This window comes from Mastomys coucha, unplaced genomic scaffold (assembly GCF_008632895.1).
Source record: "Mastomys coucha isolate ucsf_1 unplaced genomic scaffold, UCSF_Mcou_1 pScaffold14, whole genome shotgun sequence".
Lineage (NCBI taxonomy): Eukaryota > Metazoa > Chordata > Mammalia > Rodentia > Muridae > Mastomys > Mastomys coucha.
This window is the reverse complement of record NW_022196896.1, coordinates 34,692,370-34,711,448: the sequence shown is the minus strand read 5'-3', so window position 1 is coordinate 34,711,448 and position 19,079 is coordinate 34,692,370. Positions and strand designations below refer to the sequence as shown.

The following is a 19,079-nucleotide window of genomic DNA, read 5'->3' as shown; positions in this document are numbered from 1 at the left end:
ATTACCAGTGTACTGGCTGGTTTTGTGTGTCAATTTGACACAGGCTGGAGTTATCACAGAGAAGGGAGCTTTAGTTGGGGAAGTGCCTCAATGAGATCCAGCTGTGGGGCATTTTCTCAATTAGTGATCAAGGGGGTAGGGCCCCTTGTGGGTGGTGCCATCCCTGGGCTGGAAGTCTTGGGTTCTATAAGAGAGCATGCTGAGCAAGCCAGGGGAAGCAAGCCAGTAAGAAACATCCCTCCATGGCCTCTGCATCAGCTCCTGCTTCCTGACCTGCTTGAGTTCCAGTCCTGACTTCCTCTGGTGATCAACAGCAATGTGGAAGTAAGCTGAATAAACCCTTTCCTCCCCAACTTGCTTCTTGGTCATGATGTTTGTGCAGTTTGACCCAAACTAATTAAAGTGGGCAAGAAAAAAATCATTCGGGTAGGACAGCCTTTAATGAACCTGGGCTACAACAGAGGTACCACAGGAGTTGTAGGCCAGCCTCCTCACTGAGCCCAAACAGTTTGCTTATTTAGTTCGAGAAGGAATTCTCTAACCAATCACTAATCACAAAGATTGCTGCAATCTTCTTTGCACTGGACACAGTCACGTACTTGGACTGTCACTTGCTTGGTCCAATCACAACCTTGCTTCCTAACATCAATCATAGTAGTCTTTCCACTGGAATTGTTCCCACTCCAGCCGAGACAGAAAATGGTTCATCTGGACTGGTGAGTATATAGTACAAAACTGCTTCTAAAAGCCCTGGCTGAGTCTGTATCTTCAGGTCCAAGAAAGGGTGGTCATTGTGTTTGTACAGTAATAGAAATCTTAGCAAAGGTTAAGTCCTTCTATAAGAACAAATCATCAACAATTGCCAGAAGTTCTTTAATATTTAGCAACCTCTCCTAAATTTTGAACTTCTCAACAATTATTCATCCTTCAAAAGTCTTTGAACCCTCCATTTTTTTCTGTAATTTTCACAATTGCATACTTCTTATCACTGTATGACACCAATATTTATTTACATCATCTGTTTTCAGACTATGTAACTATTAAGACCTTCAATGGCAAACTACATTTCATCTGTATTCTCCAACAATTACCAAAGTGTCTGACTAAAAAGAAAACAACTCAAAGAAAGTCATTATTTTAAGATAGGAGACTCAAGAAGACGATTTCAGGAATTTTTCATCTTTTCTAAACAGTAAGAATGTAGAAACTAAACCCTTAAGAAGAAAAACACTAGAGACAGACATAGTACGCTCAGGCCAGTAGCTCATTTTGCATACAATAAAGCAAAGACTGTGGACTAACATGCCCTTCCGATCACAGTAGTTGAATTTTTTGCTCAGAAATCATACTGCCTGTGCAGTTCACACAAGGAAGTGAAATCAGAGATACCAGCTCTCAGGTAAAGCAGCTGCCAGCTACCATCACGTTTTCTGTAGTAATTTTACCAATGTTGATTTGAGTTCCTCGGGAGGGCAGTGGAAGAATTAGAATGTGCTAGGCAGACTGAGCACACTGCACTGTGTGCCAGGGGATGGGATACGTACACTGCATGGGAACAGTGGCAGTCTTGTCAAGCATCCCGGAAAGCACCTTAGGGCTCAACGTTTGCAGTTGCCTTCCTGACACACAGAGCACAGACAAGGAGCCCATTGTCAGGAGGTCAAAGATACCCTGCTTCTCTGGAGAAGCGTGTGATCATACACAGTGAATGTACTTGGAGAGAATAGCTGGTCAAAACTGCCTTCTTGATTCCCCAAGCAGAAAGAGTGGCCTTGTAATGATCTTTTTTCCTTATTTATTTTATTTAAACTGGGTTGAGTCTAAGCATTGTGTGAAGTGCCCTTGACTCTACCAGCAAGTCTTAGCTTATTTTATTAGTTTGTCATCTGAAGTATTCCTATTGTACATTTCTGTTTTCAAGGTGAACTGAATATTCTAGCTGAAATCACTAAGATAATCCTGAGTCGATTGCAATTGGGGGGCAGGGGTTGTGGTGTGTGTCAGTGCTGCCAGGAGGGACTATCCTTGGCTGAGCATTTGCTCTTTGATTATAATTTGTCCCTTTTTTTTAAACCTTTAGTTTCAGTAAAGTAGGAATTCCCTGATGCTAGAATAATAACAGAAGTCCCATCGTGAAGCCAGCACTCTGCTAGCAGAACCCCAGGACCACACAGCTGTGTTCTTTAGTCTCTTTTTAGCCTTGAGAAGGACCAGTAGAGCAGCCAGAAAGAATCCCAGCAGCTCATACCCTTTGAAAGATTACATTTTCAGGAAATTTTCCCCTGTGCCTATGTGCTCAAGGCTCTTCCCCACTTTCTTTTCTATTATTTTCAGTGTATCTGTTTTGATGTGGAGCTCCTTGATCCACTTGGACTTGAGCTTTGTACAAGGGGATAGGAATGGATTGATTTGCCTTCTTCTATATGCTAACCGCCAGTTGAGCCAGCACCATTTGTTGAAAATGCTTTTTTCCACTTGATGGTTTTAGCTACTTTATCAAAGATCAAGTGACCATAGGTGCATGGGTTCATTTCTGGGTCTTCAATTCTATTCCACTGATCTACCTGCCTGTCACTGTACCAATCAATACAATGCAGTTTTTAATCACAATTGCTCTGTAGTACAGCTTAAGGTCCAGGATGGTGATTCCACCAGAGGTTCCTTTATTGTTGAGAATAGTTTTGGCTATCCTGTTTTTTTTGTATTCCGGATGAATTTGCAAATTGCTCTTTCTAAGTCTGTGAAGAATTGAGTTGGAATTTTGATGGGGATTGCATTGAATCTGTAGATTACTTTCAGCAAGATGGCCATTTTTACTATATTAATCCTGCCAATCAACGAGCATGGGAGATCTTGCCATCTTCTGAGATCTTCAATTTCCTTCTTCAGAGACTTGAAGTTTTTGTCAAACAGATCTTTTACTTGCTTAGTTAGATTCACACCAAGGTATCTTATATTATTTGTGACTATTGTGAAGGGTGTTGTTTCCCTAATTTCTTCCTCAGCCTGTTTACCCTTCGTGTAGGAAGGCCACTGATTTGCTTGAGTTAATTATATATCCAGCTACTTTACTGAAGTTGTTTATCAGGTTTAGGAGCTCTCTGGTGGAATATTTGGTCACTTAAGTATACTATCATATCATCAGCAATACTCTAAGATCAAGAATCGACAAATGGGACCTCATAAAATTGCAAAGCTTCTGTAAGGCAAAAGACACTGTCAACAGGACAAAACGGCAACCAACAAATTGGGAAAAGATCTTTACTAATCCTACATCTAATAGAGGACTAATATCCAATATATACAAAGAACTCAAGAAGGTAGACTCCAGACAACCAAATAACCCTATTAAAAAATGGGGTACAGAGCTAAACAAAGAATTCTCAACTGAAGAATACTGAATGGCTAAGAAGCACCTAAAGAAATGTTCAACATCCTCAGTCATCAGGGAAATGCAAATCAAAACAAACCCTGAGATTCTACCTCACGCCAGTCAGAATGGCCAGGGTAAAAACTCAGGTGACAGCAGATGTTGGAGAGGTTGTGGAGAAAGAGGAACACTCCTTCACTCCTGGTGGAATTGGAAGCTGGTACAACCATTCTGGAAATCAGTTTGGCAGTTCCTCAGGAAACTGGACATAGTACTACCAGAGGACCCAGCTATACCACTCTGGGCATATATACCCAGAAGATACTCCAACATGTAATAAGGACACATGCTCCACTACGTTCATAGCAGCCTTATTTATAATAGCCTGAAACTGGAAACAACCCAGATGTCCATCAACAGAGGAATGGATACAGAAAATGTGGTACATCTACACAATGGAGTACTACTGAGCTATTAAAAACAATGAATTTATCAAATTCTTGGGGAAATGAATGGACCTGGAGAATATCATCCTGAGTAAGATAACCCAATCACAAAAGAACACACATGGTATGCACTCTCTGATGAGTGGATATTAGCCCAGAAGATCAGAATACACAAAGTACAAACCACAAACCATAAGAAACTCAAGAAGGAAGACCAAAGTATGGATACTTTGTTCTTTCTTAAAAGGGGAAACAAAATACCCATGGAAGGAGTTGCAGAGACTAACTATGGAGCAGAGACTGAAGGAAGGACAATTCAGAGACTGCTTCACCTGGGAATCCTTCCCATATTCAATCATCAAATCTAGACACTATTGTGGATGCCAGCAAGTACTGGATGACAGGAGCCTGATATAGCTGTCTCCTGAGAGGCTCTGACAGTACCCAACTAATACAGAAGTAGAGGCTCACAGCCATCCATTGGACTGAGTACAGGATCCCCAATGAAGGAGCTAGAAAAGGACCCAAGGATCTGAAGGGTTTGCAGCTCCTTAGGAAGAGCAACAATATGAACTAACTAGTACCCTCAGAGCTCCCAGGGACTAAACCACCAACCAATGAGAATACATGGTGGGACTCATGGCTCCAGCAGCATATGTATAGCAGAGGATGGCCAAGTTGGTCATCAATGGGACGATAAGCCCTTGGCCCTGTGAAGGTTCTATGCCCCAGTGTAGGGGAATTCCAGGGCTAGTAAACAGGAGGGGGTGGGGTGGTGAGCATGGCGAGGGGAGAGGGAACAGGGGTTTGTTTTAGTTTTTTGGGTTTTTTTTAATTTTCTCTTATTTCATCTTTCTTTTCTTTTCTTTTTCTTTTTTTTTTCTTTTTGAGGGGAACCTGGGAAAGAAGATATTGTAAATAAAAGAAGCATCTAATAAAAAAAAAAAAGAAAGATTACATTTTGGTGAAGTAGTAATCTCAAAAAGTGTCCTAAGCGTGCTATTTGGACAGTGTTCAAACTGTTACAACTAGATCTGTTGGGAGTTTAAGAAACCGTACAGGGAGTCTCCACATATGGCCAGGCATCAAGTGATACATCAGTGGCTGGATGTAACTTGCAGAAAGTGGTTAAGGATTCCAGTCAAAGTTGAAGCTATCAGACTCTGGGCAGCCTCCCACTGCCTTCTCATGCTGTGGTGGTGGTAGCCTGTTGACCAAGCCCCTGGTTTTCTAAAGCAATTTTACTAAAACTGTTCACCAAGAAGCAAACAGCAAAAAGAAATGGTTTTTGTGCTGCTATAACTAACATTCATTGTCTACCTTTAGCTCGGGAAATGACTTCATCTATTCATCCCATAAGCTGATTTGTGATGGGGTCACTTAGCTAATCGGGCTTCTGAGACAGATGTGCTGGGAGAAAAAGATGGATGACCTTTGGCAAACTCATTCTAATAGTTTCTGAAACCTTACCCTGGCTAGGTTTTTGATCTCCCAGCATCACATAAAGAATCGCAACCAAGAGCATGAGAGTTAGAACCAAGAGCACAGGCCGGTGAGGGCCCACTCGAGATTGTGATGGAATTCAGAACTGCATTTGCTGCAGCTTTGTGTTCAAAGATAAGGCATAAGGTGGGGCTGAGTCCTCGGGCTGCCTTGTGCAGCCCTGAAGTACTGTGTTTGCTTGCACATATGTTTTTGAAGTTAAAACACAAGCAGGAAAAATGTAGTTAAGTTCTCCAAGAAGCAGGTGTAGCCTGGGAGCCAAGCTCCAGGCAGCAGGCCTGCTTTGCTCACTCAGGTCTGCACTGTACAGTTTGCAGGAGAATGACTCCTGGATTGGCCCTAAATTTACTTTTTATACATAGTGCAGATGGATCTGAGTAAGACATTTTGAATTTTATCAGAGACTCAGTAGACTTAAAAAACATACAGGGTTTGGGTTGGGGACTAGGGATAGCAGATATAGGAAATGAAAGGAAGGTAGCCCGCCCAGGACACATTTCAGGTGACTGTTGTTTGCCTGTGATTATGATGAGGGCAGATGCAAGTTTCAGACAAGGCTAGTTGCTGTGTAATTATGTACATGTTTGCTTGGGCAGCTGTCCCAAATTTTGTATATTAGAACAAAAGTATAATTCTATGAATTATCCTAGCTAAAAGTAAATATTCTAAGTTAGGCCCATTTCTGAGTCATGCAGCTTCTGTCATGGGACTTTCACCTTTAGAAGCTTACTCAAGGAAATGTGCTATAGCGGCCTTACGGCCTCAGCCATCGGCATCGGGTTGTTCTTTCCATGATGGCTGTAGGAAGACCTCACTTTCATAACATGCTCCTCCTGATGCTTCCTGTAAAGATGCTTTTCAATAAAGATTCTCTCCTGAGGATGTGGCTGGGAGCTGGGAGGCCAGGTACTGGGGTCCTTGCTCTCCAGTGAGCTTAGCTGTGTGACCTTGGGCAAGTCACCTAACCTCTCTGTGCTTCGGTCTCCCTCTTGTAAATGGGAGTAATACCTGGTACTCACAGGGTTGTTGTGGGGATTAGTTAGAGAGGAAGTCTGTAAACATCTAAAAGGTTCTTGAAGAAGGTGTTATATAAATACAAAATAATATCTATTAAAGTTGAAAAAAAGAAAAAACACTAACATCAGTTCTTTAACTACTACAAAGTAAGGCATCACTAATACAACTTATTTGAGTTTAAGAATAATCTGGACCACACTTAAAAATATACTTTGATGTTCTCTTGCTCTCTTGCTTTCTCTTGCTATTGTTTTCCCTCCCCCCACCCCTGCCTTTCTCTGCCTCCACTACCTCTTACCTCCCCTCCCCATGCCCTTAATAAACTCTATTCTACACTTTTAAAAAAAATGCCTTGATAAGTCATGGTCACAGAATTTGCTACAATCATAAATGTTAGCTACCCTGTGAGTGAGAAAGAAGAAAGCACAGCACTTGCCTAATTGCTTTTAAATTTTATTTTATTAATTACTGCTCCACATTCATGATTGTGTACGTACTTTGGGTACATCCATGTACTGGTGTCATGGTATGTGTGAAACAATCAGGAGACAACTTGAAAGAATTAGTGGTGATCAAAGTCAGGTCATGTCCAGACCTTTACCCACTGAGCCATCTCACCAGGCTGTTTGCCTAAATTTCAGAAGAAACTATTTAAGGATAATAGGACAATTCTTATATGTAAAAGGGTATAATGTTTTGTAGCCACAATAACAAAACAAGTATAATGCTCAGAACATTTGGTCAAGAGTTATTAGCATTACAGATCTTCGGCAGGTCACCATTAGGTTTCATTGTCCACCTCTCCAACAGTAAATACTACAGTGAAAATCCCTCCCCACATGCCCTCAATTTTCTTTAGACATTCTGGAAAGGCACTGAATTTAACACAGCTAGTGAGTATGATAAGCAAAATTGTCCATTCATGTTAAAGAAACCAAAAGGCAAGAAGAGAGAAAGAGAGAGAAAGAGAGAGGGGTGATAAACTAATTAGGAAGGCTTTATATAAACATAAAGACATACCTTAAGTAAAATTTATATCAAACTATTTTTTAAGTAAGTAATGAGGGGCAGGGGGAGGCTAACACATGAAAATGACTCAAAATAAAAAAAATGCTATGCTTGGTATAGCAGTTAAGTGTATGAATCATACTGAGTTGAATCCCTGCTTTATGCTTCCAGGATACTTTGGCAAATCAATTAATGTACAATGGACTTCATAATTGTGTTAAAGTTAAACTGAATAGGTCAGTACCTGATACAGAATAAATTCTAAAACTGTAGCTATTATTAACTCCAGACTTCTAAGGAAGGAATTTCTAAACTAAGTTTTAAACTTTTAAGACTGACAAACGCTATGAATAATATAAATAAGACAGACAGACAGACAGTGAATATTAACAGATATTCAGCCTCTTTTCTTCCTGTACCCTCACCCTCACCTGAAAACCACGTGTCCAGTGCCTGTGTTCCTGCACCCCTTCTGAACCTTCCCTTAAGGTAGGGAAACCAACCTTGTTTTACTTACCCATCCATGCTAGTGCCCTTGCCACCCCTGTCTCTATGCAGGGAGCTGAGCTTACATTTACTCCCACCAACCCCATCCATCCATCCCTCCCTTGCACCCCTCTCCAATTAGAAATACTAGACTTGCTTTGCAAATTCTACCTATCCTGAGGACCACTCCACTATATAAGAGGGACACTAACCCTAGACCCACACCTCTATGTCCACAGATACCCAAAATGTGTGCAGGGATCAAAAATCCCAGGCATCTGCCTTCTGCCCCACCCCCACCCTTTCTTCAGGGAAGAATCCTAGACTCACATCACTAATACTATTAGTACATGTTGTACATTCCCCACATTCCTGAAAATTAACTGTGAGAATCTTCTAACCTTAGAAAAGGTCTTCTATTGAGATTAGAAACCTCTCTTAGGACCTTGGCCCTGTGAAGGTTCTATGCCCCAGTGTAGGGGAATGCCAGGGCCAGAAAGTGGGAGAGGGCGGGGTGGCAGGCATGGGGAGCGGGGAGGCAACAGGGGTTTGTTTTTGTTTGTTTTTTTGTTTTTTGGAGGGGAAACTGGGAAAGGAGAAATTCGCATGTAAATAAAGAAAATATCTAAAATAAAAAAAAAAAAAAAAAAAAAAAAAAAAGAAACCTCTCTTAATATAAGCTGAGCCAGGAATTCCTGATACTCCATTCCAACTTTAACAATGAACTGCCCAAAAACTGAACTCTAGTCTTCCAGAACTTGGCAATAAAACCTTATTGCTGAACATTCCACATACTTTGAATTATAGAACACAGCAAAATCAAGCTGGTATAGACTTGAAGTTTTATCCCTACTGGCTAGCTTCCATAGTGCTGGAAGGTGCTATGCAACTACCATAAGAGAAAGTAACCACCAGTCTTACCCAGGTACGAAGTGTATGAGCTACAATAACAATCAGCCGGCTAAGGGAAGCTCACAGGTACAATACTGGTATAAATGTCATCAGAGTAACCAATTACTTTCTGATTTAACTCTATACTGACACCACAAGATGAAACCCATACTTGGCACCAACATCAGGCCAAGAACCTCTGGCTAGACAGAACATACATCTTAGAGGAAAACATACTACTATTATTCTACTAAATGGACATAGTATCAAACTAACTCCTACCATTATACCTAGAGATTGTGTCTCACTACCCTCTGCTTACAGGAGATGACAATAAACATAGAAAGAATTAGCAAAGGTGCAGAGAATAAGACTCTTTAGAACGCTCAACCCTTAACGAAACATATATACTATGTTCCCCTTATAAAACGCTCACATATCATTGTGGAAGAAAGAGAAAGTCCCACCAGCTGAGAAATTCCTGGCAACGTTGAGCTGCTGGGGAGAGAAAGGGTCAGTTTTCTCAGCGTTACAGCCCCTCATAAGTCGACCATGCTCTAGTAGAAAGCCATATCTAAGAATATGAGAACATCAACACAAATTGGCCTTGACGGGAAAATAAAACCCCCCAAAAGGACCCAAAATTAGGTGAAAAGGGAAGGGGAGGTGGATCCTGAAAAAGGTGAAGGAGGGTAAATATGTAATTCTCAAAAAAAAAAAAACTACTAAAAGAAAATAAATTAAAAAGATGTTTCACTTTATTACTAATACAACAATTTTTTTAAAAAATAGATTCATTATTCATTCAAGATTCTATAAAACCAAGAGTGATAACATTAAGTATTAGTAAGACAAAAGAACAAAAAACTTAAAGCACAGCAAATGGAAACATAAGCTGGCAAGTGCTTGAAAGATAATTGGGTATTAACTATTAAAACTTTTAAAAGAAAGAACATTCCTTTGACTCAGCAGCACAATATATGAAATTATTCATGGAAGTGTCAAAAAATTATGAATACCTCATGCTTCCACCAATAGGGCAATGATTAACACAGCAACACAGTAAAATGTAACATGACTGAAGGAATACTGAAGTTCTACATAGACAGAAATTAAAGCATATATATTACATACTGTTAAGAATAAACTTGTATATGCCCAGGAATGGTATAGCTGGGTCTTCAGATAATACTATCTCCAAATTTCTGAGGAACCACCAGACTAATTTCCAGAATGGTTGTACCAGCTTGCAATCCCACCAACGATAGAGGAGTGTTCCTCTTTCTCCACATCCTCACCAGCATCTGCTGTCACCTGAGTTTCTGATCTTAGCCATTCTGACTGGTGTGAGGTGGAATCTCAGGTTTGTTTTGATTTGCATTTCCCTGATGACTAAGGATGCTGAACATTTCTTTAGGTGCTTCTTGGCCATTCAGTACTCCTCAGTTAAGATGTCTTTGTTTAGCTCTGTACCCCATTTTTTTAATAGTGTTATTTGATTCTCTGGAGTTGAACTTCTTAAGTTCTTTGTATATATTGGATATTAGCCCTCTATTAGATGTAGGATTAGTAAAGATCTTTTCCCAATCTGTTGGTTGCCGTTTTGTCTTACTGACAGTGTCCTTTGCCTTACAGAAGCTTTGCAATTTTATGAGGGGCCTTTTGTCAAGTCTTGATCTCAGAGCATAAGCCACTGGTATTCTGTTCAGGAAACTTTCCCGTGCCCATGTGTTCAAGGCTCTTCCCCACTTTCTTCTCTATTAGTTTCAGTGTATCTAGTTTTATGTGGAGATCCTTAATCGACTTGGACTTGAGCTTTGTCCAAAGAGATAAGAAAGGGTCGATTTGTATTCTTCACTAATGGAACCAGCACCATTTGTTGAAAATGCTATCTTTTTTCCACTGAATGGTTTTATCTCCTTTGTCAAAGATCAAGTGACCATAGGTGTTTGGGTTAATTTCTGGGTCTTCAATTCTATTCCATTGATCTTCCTGCCTATCACTGTACCAATACCATGCAGTTTCTATCACTATTGCTCTGTAATACAGCTTGACGTTAGAGATGGTGATTCCCCCAGAAGTTCTTTTATTGTTGAGGATAGTTTTCGCTATCCTGAGTTTTTTGTTATCCCAAATGAATTTGATTTTGAGAATTGCTCTTTCTAAGAAGAACTGAGTTGGAATTTTGATAGGGATTGCATTGAATCTGTAGACTGCTTTTGGCAAGATGGCCATTTTTAATCCTGCCAATCCATGAGCATGGGAGATCTTTCCATCTTCTGAGATCTTCAATTTTTTTCTTCAGAGACTTGAAGTTCTTGTCATACAGATCTTTTATTTGTTTGGTTAGTTACACCAAGATATTTTTATATTGTTTGTGACTATTGTGAAGGATGTCATTTCCCTAATTTCTTTCTCAGCCTGTTTATCCTTTGAGTATAGGAAGGCTACTGATTTGTTTAAGTTAATTTTATATCCAGCCACTTTTCTGAAGATGTCTATCAGGTATAGGAGTTCTCTGGTGGGATTTTTGAGATCACTTAAGTATACTATCATATCATCTGCAAATAATATTTTAACTTCCTCATTTCCAATTTGTATCCTTTTGACCTCCTTTTGTTGTCTAATTGTTCTTGCTAGAACTTCGAGTACTATATTGAACAGACAGGGAGAGAGTGGACAGCCTTGTCTAGTCCCTGATTTTAGTGGGATTGCTTCAAGTTTCTCTCCATTTGATGTTGGATATGGTTTGCTGTATATTGCTTTTACTATGTTTAGGTATGGGCCTTGAATTCCTGATCTTTCCGAGACTTTTGACATGAAGCAATGTTGAATTTTGTCAAATGCTTTTTCAGAGTCTAATGAGATCAAGTGTTGTTTTTTTTCCCCCTTTGAGTTTGTTTATGTAGTGGATTATATTGATAGATTTCCATATATTGAACCATACCTGTATCCTTGGGGTAAAGCCTACTTGACTGAGGTGAATGATCATTTGGATGTGTCATTCTCCAACATATAACAAGGATACATGCTCCACTATGTTCATAGAAGCCTTATTTACAATAGCCAGAAGCTTGACAGAACCCAGATGTCCCTCAACAGAGGAATGGATTCAGAAAATGTGGTACATTTACACAATGGAGTACTACTCAGCTATTAAAAACAACGAATTCATGAAATTCTTAGGCAAATGGATAGAACTAGAAAATATTATCCTGAGTAAGGTAACCCAGTCACAAAAGAACATACATGGCACTCACTGATAAGTGGATATTAGCCCAGAAGCTCAGAATACCCAAGATATAATTCACAGACCACATGAAGCTCAAGAAGAAAAGAGACCAAAGTACGGGTGCTTCAGTCCTTCTTAGAAAGGGGAACAAAATACTCATGTGAGCAAATACGGAGACAAAGTGTGGAGCAGAGACTGAAGAAAAGGTCATCCAAACACAGCCCCACCAGGGGATCCATCCCATACACAGTCACCAAACCCAGACAATATTATGGGTGCTAAGAAGTACTTATTGACAGGAGCCTGATATAGCTGTCTCCTGAGAGGCTCTGCCAGAGCCTGAAAAACAGAGGTGGATGCTTGCAGCCAACCACTGGACTGAGCATAGAGTCCCCAATGGATGAGTTAGAAAAATGACTGAAGGAGCTGAAGGGATTTGCAAACCCATAGAAAGAACAATAATATCAACCAACCAGACCTCCCCCACCCCCCAGAACTCCCAGGAACTAAACCACCAACCAAGGAGCATACATGGAGGGACCCATAGCTCCAGCCACATATGTAGCAGAGGATGGCTCTGTCGGGCATCAATGGGAGGAGAGGCTCTTGGTCCTGTGAAGGCTAGATACTCCAGTGTAGGAGAATTTGAGTGTGAGAAAGCGGGACCTGGGGGGGGGGGAGCACCCTCACAGAAGCAGGGGGAGGGGGGGGCTGGACAGGGGGCTTCCAGAGGTGGGGGGGAAGATACAGGAAAGGGGACAATATTTGAAATGTAAATAAAGAAAATATCCAATAAAAAAAGGAATAGAAAAAAAAAGAATAAACTTGTAGAGGCTGCAGATATGACTCAGAGGTTAAGAGCATCTGCTGCTTTTCTAGAGGACAGGCCCAGATTCAGTTCCAAGCACTGACCCTGAGAAGGGGACAGCCTGTAACTCTAGCCCCAAGGGATCCAATGTACACTTCTAGCCACCTACACATGTACAACCCCTCTCACATACACATATAATTAATATTTTTTAATTTAGAAAACCTGCATAGCCTCATAATCTTTATGTTTAAGCATAAATCAAAATCATACACTTATTTATGTATTTATCCCTACATGACTAGAAATGTCTAAAAGATATTAGTGACTATTATTTGACGAATCTGATAGCAATACTTCTTAAAGTTTTAAAACACAACAAATACCTCATTTTGTTTTTGACTTCTTGCTGTTTATTTCAAGTAAACACAAAAACAAATGGATCAAAGCAAAGATTCTGAAGCAAACCACCTGCATTTGCAAACTGGATGCCTACTGGAAATTCCACATCTATCTAGCATTCCCATTTGCAAAGAGAAGACTAACCCAAATACCAAAATTTTCATATATTAACAATAACATTATAATAGGGTTCTGGTAACCACTAGTTAACAAATAAAATCCCCAAGAAGGATACCTGCCACAAAGTAATAAGCAGCACATGATGCATGTTCAGTAATATCACTTGGGTCGATATCTCCCAGAAACCCATCTGAATCTTAAGACAACCAACAAGATGACTAAGCAGACAACTGATTCACAGAACATAATCGCTTTGGGAAAACCTTACGTGATATAACAAAGCTTCTTTCTTGTCCTCATGCTTCGTTATCTTTTATTCATTTTTATAACTGACAAAATTCTAATATCCTAACAACATAATTGTAATGTTTATAATAATTAGAAGTCTCTGCTGTTGACTCAAAAACATGCTGCTAGCCATGAGACCCAGGATCTGAAACTCAACTCTACACTAAAATATGGGCCCTGAGAGAAAAACTCCAATAATAATAGTCCTGTAGCAGGCACTGTAACAAAAACGGACTTCCTTCATCTGAATATAACCAAAGTACATTTCTTTACAAGTATACCTCAATTCACACATTCTATTCGCTTACATTACTTTCACCTTTCAAAGATAGTTTACAGCAAATAAATCCTACACATACACACACACCAGCAACAATAACAATCTCCCTCACTGAGTACTTACACGGAATGCTGCAAGAATGATTCTTGTTACTTTCTCTTTGACAGATTCTTGAAGGATGTCTGATAGAACAGGAATGATATTATAGCGACGAAGGTGTTCACACATTTGAGGACTGAATGCCAGGAGCCATATTGAAAATATCATTTGATATTGAAGTTGAAAACCACACTTGTTACTCAAAACGCCCATTATACTGAAAAAGAACAGAGAAAACATGTCATACAACAGCACAACAAAACACAAAATGAGAGTACACTAAAAGAGCAAGTCTTTATACTATGTCTTCAATTTCTTTTCTACCTACCTGTGGCACTCACATAGCACTCAGATAACTCATAGCTAGATTACAATTCACTAGGGTTATAAACCTCTCTTTGGAAGGCATGGAAACTAGGGAAGACTAAGGACTGTTACAGGGAAACAATAAGAAACAAGAAACGGAACCAAGATTGGAAGAAAGAATGGTACAAGGAGTGTAACAATTAAAATCAACAGGGAGTGGTGACAAAAATGAATGTACATCTTCCTTGTGATTTTTATATCAATGTTTTGAGTTTAGACAACCAAGAGAATTTTTAAATAGTTAAGTAATCCAGAAAAATGAGGCGGTAACTTTGGAAAAATATAGCCTGCCAAAGAATTTGGGGATCAGAAAAACGTCAAAAATTTCTTGAAAACTAGGAAACTAAGAGCATTCCCTTGAAATGAAAGGGGCTGTCCATTACTGTTAAGGAAATGAAAGGGGCTGTCCTATTACTGTGAAGGAATAAAGAAACCAAACACACCTAAAGAAATATCCCTGCGGAATGTCTACATCCCACAAAGAACAGAAATTACCAGATAAGGCAAATAAAATGACCACTGGAACTTAAAGAGGCATAAAATCCATAGAATTTCTAGCCCAGTGCCCTCACATAAACTATGGCTTTTAGCAAATATATCAATACTGATTGTCAGTTTGAAAAAGTGAATCATACTAACTCAAGATGTCAAAATGGGAAAATGGTGAGGAAGGGAAGTCATTTGCACTTTTTTCCTTTTAATCTAGTATTCTAATAAAATTCTCGAGTTTTTAAAATCTAAAAATTATTAACTTAGTTAGCAGTATATACCTGTGACAACTCTGTATTTTTGTGATTTGTATATACTTCTGAGTATATTGGACTATTCCTAAGTTTCTGATGCATTGCTTCTTCTCCCTAGAGAAGCTCTTTTCAGTTTAGTCTGTTACATTAAAAACTTGTTTATATTAAATACTATCAGTATTTCAACTGCTACAAAATTCTGTTTTTGTAGTATCGACATCCTGATCCCTGCCTGGTTCCTTTGCTGTCTTCTATTAACTAAATCAAGCTTCCTACACTTTGCTTTTCTGATGGTACCAGCTAGTTAGATTCTAGGTTCTAGGAAAGGGCGCTAGATGCTGACTATAACGGCAGACAAAAGGTACTTGCAGTGAGCATCACCCCAGCAAATACCTCTTTCCTCACATTTTTCCCATTGCAGTATCAAATCAGATGCAGTGTTCCAGGTCTAACAGACTAAGTATCCTTGCACAGACTCAGAGGCACATCACCAGCCATGTGTGCCCCTACTCAAGAGGACTGGGTCCCTGCATAAGCTTCTTCCTCAGAAATCACAGACATCAGTATCAGAGGAGCATTACTCTGTTCTCCATGCATGTGAGTTTCTCTGATCCTAAACCCAGACCTAGGGATGGTACTATTTTTTGCTTTAATTTCAGAAAAAAAGTTGGAAAAATATATATCTAGTTAATTCATCACATCCAATTAGCTTCTAAGAAAAATTTAAGTGTTATCACTGCAGTTGTAGAAAGCACAAAGAAAGGACACAGCTGCTAAAACCAAAGTACAAACGTTTCCAAGGAGCTAGGCACCAGCAGTGATGAATCCTTTAGGAGTTAGAGGGAGCTTAAAATTAATAGACACCCTCCCCCCAAAAAAGATCAGTGCTAATCTGAAGAGATGGCTAGTACAGTTAGTACATAACAGTGAAAAGAATAGTTCTTACATATAAATATTCAGAAAATATATATTATGATGTAATAGGTTTTAACCAGAAAACTCAATATGCTGATTAAAATGTAGAGTAGTTTTAGTAATCAGTGAACAGATCTTTGAACAGACAACACTTGATATTTTTTCTCCTCACATCTTTCCTGGTTATAATTTGAAAAGCAACAACAACAACAACAAAAAACCCAGAAACTTGCATTGCAAATGAAAAATTATAAAGTATATTTCCTTTTTGAGAACAAAAAAGCAGACACTTTGTATTGTCAACTATCTTTCAAAGTTGTTTAATACTAATAATGATGATATCAAGATTTGATCTACTTCTATATACCAAAGGGATCCAAGACAAAAACTTTTGTATTTGGGGGGAAAGGGTGGAATAAGAAAAAATACTATCTGTAGACAAGTTGCTATTTTGTAACCTTAATTCATTCTTATAGGTCCCTGATTTGGGGTAAGGGTATCTTCTTTTAGCTTAGTAAAATAAAATTCACTGTATCTTGCAACAATCATATGGGCTAACTAGACATTTTATAAACCTATAACATACTATGACATTATAGTGACATTGTGCTATTTTATCTTAATAGATATTATTTCACTAATTATATTAATCTTATTAATTATAACTCATTAGCAATTATAAAAAATGAAAGCTACAGTCACATAAAATTCCTTACAAAGATGATGTACTAAAATCATTATCTTTTCTAATTTTACTGCCCCAAATACTGCAGCATCTTTTAGGAATGTAAAAGACAAAATAACATCTTTGGTTTCTGTACAGAAAAGAGCACCACATCCGAGACTGCCAGTCTTAAATAATAGCTCACAGTACCTTTTCAGTTTGCACAAACCATATGGTTAATGCTTGGCAGCTACAACTATGGTTTGAAAGTCTGTGTCCCTCCCAAATTCATAAATTAAAATCATAGTACCCAAATTGGCAGTATGGTGGTACAGAGCTTTGGGGAAATTAGGTCAACAGGGAGAGCCTTCATAAGCATCAAATACATGAGCCAAAGAGAGACCCTTTGCCCTTCTATTATAGGAAATTCCAGCTCACCATCCACCAAATCTTACCCATCCTTGATCTTGGGTTTCTTAGCCTCCAGAAGTATGTGAAACAGATTCCCCTTGTTTGAAGCCACTTAGCCCTCAGCATGTTGGTTTAGGTAATTCGGGTTAGACGTCTGAAATGTTTCCTGTGTTGTGGTTGAATACTTTGCTCTCAGTGCCTATTTGGGAAGAATTAAGAGGTGTGGCCCTGCTGGAGGAGTTCTATCACTCTGGGCATATTTTAGGGTTTTAAAAGCCTCTTAAGATCTCCGGGGCCTCTGCTTCCTGCTTGTAGTTCTTGGTATGTATTCTCAACTGCTGCTACAGTACCGCCATGCTGCCTACCTTTGAAGGTGATGGACTGACTCATCCTTCTGAACTGTAAGCCCAAATACGCCCCTCCTCCTATAAGCTATCTTGATCATGGTGTTTTATCACTAACGTAAAAGTAACTAAGAAACATGCTATCAGCTCACAGTGCCTACATAATTAACCTCTGCTGAAACTCTCAGGAGCTACTTTGTAATAATCTTCCAGAACAGAATCACAAATGTTCACTGCTGAGGAAGATGCAATCCAAGAGGACTCACGGAAGAGAAAAAACATGAGGAGGACTACCCATGGACTCCCCAAAACTTAGCCATGCCTTTGTGTTTCATGATCCAGCAGTGTATTTTAGCAATCCCTATAATAAATCTTAGCTATGCATACCAATACCATTCTAATATATCCCCCAATACAGTTTAACCATACCTGAGAACTCAGTCTCTTTTACTTTCCATCCACAATAGCAACTAACAGAAGGCATTTCAGTTAGTGAAGAGAAGAAAGCCAAGAGAGCAATACTATCTTATTCTCTAACAATGATGGAACTGGCTTTATAAGCACACCCTTAAAACTATGAGAATGTAGATATCACCCCAAACTCAAGAACCAATTTAACATAAAAACATTAAAACTGAGCTATCCTATAATAGGTCAGCAATGTCCCTAGTACACACAAAAGTAAAAATCCCAGGGCAGGAATGGGCTTCTTTGTTTGGAGTTGAGAACCAGTGAAGTTCCATGGACCCTCAAACATCACAGGCTAATGCCAATATTCTTGGTAACCCTCCATAACTTGATAGTATGAGCCTATTGCTGAAGATGCCACATACCTGAATCATATAACATAGCAATATCAAGGTAGTAAAGTCCTGGAATTTACATCAATACTGGCTAGTTTCCATAGTGCTAAAAGGTGCTACGCAGGCTAACAGAGAGTCATCAATCATATACAGCTGTGAGCCCTGCAAGTAACAATGACTGGCCTTGCAAGATATGCCTACCGGTGCGACAGTGACATGAACACTATGGGAGTGACCAATCACTCTGACTGGACTTACTCAAATCCCCTTCCAAAAAATGAAATCCATACCTACTACCAACATCAGACTAGACAAGACATAGTTCCTGTGAGAGAAGTTACCACTATTATTCTGGGAAATGGACATAGTATTAAACCACTCCTAATGACTAATTGTTAAACCCATACATTAATCCACCTCTCAACCCTCAGCTTAGAAGCTTGCTGCTTGCTGTATATGGGGATTAACACAGAGACCTACAACTGACCAAAATGAAGAAGAGATTACAGAATACTCAGCCATAAAGGGAAACATACTGTACATGTGTGTATCTGTAAATTTAAAAAATAAATATATAAAATTGAAATAGGAACAAAAAGGAAACATAGTATTCTCACCTATTTGACATTCAAGATGAAAGACTTCTAGGTAATATTATTCAACAAGAGCCCAGGGCCAGCAAGATAGGGCTCAGCAGGTGAAAGCACTTGCCGCCAAGCCCAAGCCTCTGAGTTCAATCCTCAGAAGTAAAGAACCAATTCTCAAAGGTTATCCTCTGCACTCTGTACATGCTCTTTGGAAAACATGTGGTGCACGCAATACATACATACATACATACATACATACATACATACATACATACACACACACACACACACACACA

The 19,079-nt window shown here is 39.3% G+C and overlaps 1 protein-coding gene across 3 annotated transcripts in view; it reads right to left on the bottom strand.

The window, feature by feature from the left end:
* The window catches only part of Atp6v1h (ATPase H+ transporting V1 subunit H), a 97,311-nt gene that overhangs the window by 40,540 nt on the left and 37,692 nt on the right, over window positions 1-19,079 (bottom strand). For all 3 annotated transcript variants that reach the window (XM_031366764.1, XM_031366765.1, XM_031366766.1), the window contains one exon: window positions 13,975-14,167. In XM_031366764.1, coding sequence (XP_031222624.1) covers window positions 13,975-14,167 — 193 coding nt within the window. The remainder of the gene's footprint in view (window positions 1-13,974; window positions 14,168-19,079) is intronic.